General features: G+C 33.7%; 1 protein-coding gene across 1 annotated transcript; it reads right to left on the reverse strand.

The window, feature by feature from the left end:
- Positions 1 to 977: 977 nt before the first annotated feature.
- On the reverse strand, positions 978 to 2205 carry LOC126602866 (uncharacterized). The gene is made up of 3 exons (XM_050269701.1): positions 1731 to 2205; positions 1538 to 1623; positions 978 to 1007 (listed from the first exon to the last, which is right to left on the reverse strand). The coding sequence occupies exons 1-3, from the start codon at positions 2203 to 2205 to the stop codon at positions 978 to 980; spliced, it is 591 nt and encodes a 196-aa protein (XP_050125658.1).
- Positions 2206 to 3181: the final 976 nt, after the last annotated feature.

Genomic DNA, 3181 nt, shown 5'->3' on the forward strand with positions numbered 1-3181 from the left:
TCTCAAGATGTTTGAGAGGTTTGCATAGGGTAGTTGTGTATTGAATTGGAGGGCTTTGAATGATGCACTCTATTCTCTATTTATAGAAGCAATTTCCTTGATAATTTAGTTAGAATTTTACTCGGATTGGAATTCCTCATCCTAATCTGATTTGGTTTCGACCAATTATAACTCCTATAGGATTTCGAACCAAGCTCCTTAATCATTCAGATTCAACCCTTGACTTTTGACATCTTTTCTGATTCAAAGCCTTTTTAGCTTCTGAAGAATACTTATTGTACTAGGATTCGACCACTTCACCCTTATCCAAGCAGAACCATCTTTTGATAGGATTTGGCCGAACTCTACTGGACCAGGCTCAAAAATAAGGATATTCCTGATGCTTCTTATTGGACCGAGGAAACTCATAGGCTCATCCCAAAATATTATTTTGGGACCAAACAATTTGTGTACACACACACACACACACATGATACATTCCACATTTTGATAACAATGAAGCTTATAGATTGATTAAGTTGGCCCTTTATTACACGTCTCTTATTGGAGTATAATTCACATTTACATCGTCCAAAGATGTGATTGAAATGTAAATGAGATGTAAAGTTTTTTTTTTTTAAATATAAATGGAAGGTAAATGAGATGCAAAAATTTACATTTCAAATTGCGTCTCTTCATAAATGCTCTAATATCCCCAATTTGAAAAGGAAAAAACGAGAAAAGAAAGCACTTTGAAAGCATTTGAAAGAGGGCATTAATGTTTTCAATAAAGTGCATTATTGAATTCCACTTCATATGATTTTTTTTTTTTGAACAAATGATATTATCGGAGGAATGAGTTAGTAATAATGTAGTTCAAATTCGCCACTTACAAATGAAGATAAATATCACTAGACCGTAGTTTTTTTTTTGTTTTTTTTTTAAACAATGCTACATTTATTTGCTAAATTAAATATGGCAAATAATTTGATGTGGCATTACTCCATATCATTTGGAACGCCATATTTCTGTAAACAAAAAAACGCAATAGTACATCTATTTAACGTTTTGCTAATTTTCTTGTACTTATTGCATATTTTGGAGTTCCATACGCTTCTTGAGAAGAGGTTGATTGGTTCACGCATGCAGATTGCTGATTAGTTGCAAGATCTCAAAGAGAAACAAAATATGGTTTAAACTAACTTCTTGCACGAGTGGGAGATCGACAACTTCAATCATCTATTTTGTTTGTTTCTTTAGAAATCAATAATCTTTGAGAAAAGTTATCACGTCTCCAAGTCAGATTGGACAAATTTATTTTGTTGTTGTCATGATTTATCCAACAACACGAACAAAATGTGGATTTGATTAATTAATTGATTTGCTCTTTGACAAGATGATGTGGTTGATCGTAGTGGCGGAGCCAGGAATTTAAGACAATGGGGTAAAAAAAATAGCTTTAAAAAATCGATCATACTTTCATTTATAATTGTCCACGACGTGTTCTCATATTTTGGAAACATCATATTATAACATCATTATTAATAGAAGCATATACCTCTTTCTCAATGTACACAACCAAACTATCATTTAACCATTGATCACCCATTCTATTACGATGTGGATTCTTCACAATTTTCAGCACTGAAAAAACTCTTTCAACTAAAGCAGTCGTAACAGGTAAAATCAATGCTAATTTCACTAGCAAGTACACCAAAGGATACTATCTATCCCTCTTTGTCTCCACCAACTTTTGTGCAAGGCTATTAATTCCTTCAACGCAGAAAATTTATTATGCAAACGCATATCAAAAATATAATTCTTCAGTTCATCTTCAAGAAATGTGAACTCCATATTAGAAAAATCTTTTGGATAAAATTGAGCAAGTCGAACTAACTTTTCAATGTCAAAAGTTGAGAATGAGTCATTTGGGCTTAAGCATGCAACACAAAGAAGCAACTTTGTACTTGTCTCATTAAAACGACTGTTCAACTCTTGAAGTTGCTTATCAATAACATCAATAAAGAGATCAACACGGTAGTGATGAAGGTTTGACAAATTTTCAACTCTACACTGTGACCTCCCTCGAGCTACAAACATATCATTCATATCAGGAATATCAGTATCATGCTTGCCACAAAAAGAAGAAACTTTATCAAGCCAAACATCCCATCCATTATCCCTCATTGCTTGTAGTTGTTGCTTACAAGCTTTGACTAAAGCCATAGCACTCACTATATCAAGATCTTTCTTTTGCAATGCATGTGACAACACATTTGTGATTCCCAATATTTCTTTCATCAGAAAGAGACTAGAGACAAAATCAAAAGATTGCAAAAGATTCTACAAAATATGTGCTTCACCTCTTAAATCAAGACTTACACCATCATCTACAAGCATCTCAAGCACCTCAATTATAGAAGAGAACATATTAATCAAGCTTACCAAGGTACCATAGTGTGAGCCCCAACGTGTATCACTGGCACGTTTAAGACTAGTTTATTGGTTCAAGCCTTGCCCACTTGGAAGCTTATAATTTTGAATAGCTTCCATAACTTTGGCTTGTTGTCTTTCTCTAACCATGTCTCGACGTTTACATGATGCTCCGACAATAGTAACGACATTATTAACCAAGGAGAAAAAAAAGCCAATTTGAATATGATTTTTCGCCATGGCTACAAGAGCAAGTTGAAGTTGATGTGCAAAGCAATGAATATAAAATGCATTTTTTTCTTTAAAAATAAGTGTCTTAAGGCCATTAAACTCACCTTGCATATTGCTAGCCCATCATAACATTGTCCACGCAATCTAGATATGCTTAATCCATTTATAGAGAAGAATTAATCAATTGCCTCTTTAAGTGAAAAAGCAGTGGTATTAGGAACATGCTTTATGTCCACAAATCTTTCAACTACTTGTCTGTTGGTATTCACATAGCGAAGTACAACTGCCATTTGCTCCTTGACTGATATATCACGTGATTCATCAACCAAAACAGAAAAGAAAGCATCATCACTAACATCAAACATGATAGCATTGGTGGTTTCACATGCTTCTGCATACACAAGATCTTTTTGAATATCAGGTGATGTTAACTTGAGATTTTCAGGAGCATTTTTAAACACCACATCTTTAATACCCTCATTATGATATGTAAGAAACTTCAAAAGCTCAAGAAATCATGACCACGAAAAGTAAGACC

The sequence above is a fragment of the Malus sylvestris genome, chromosome 15, assembly GCF_916048215.2.
Source record: "Malus sylvestris chromosome 15, drMalSylv7.2, whole genome shotgun sequence".
NCBI classification, from domain to species: domain Eukaryota; kingdom Viridiplantae; phylum Streptophyta; class Magnoliopsida; order Rosales; family Rosaceae; genus Malus; species Malus sylvestris.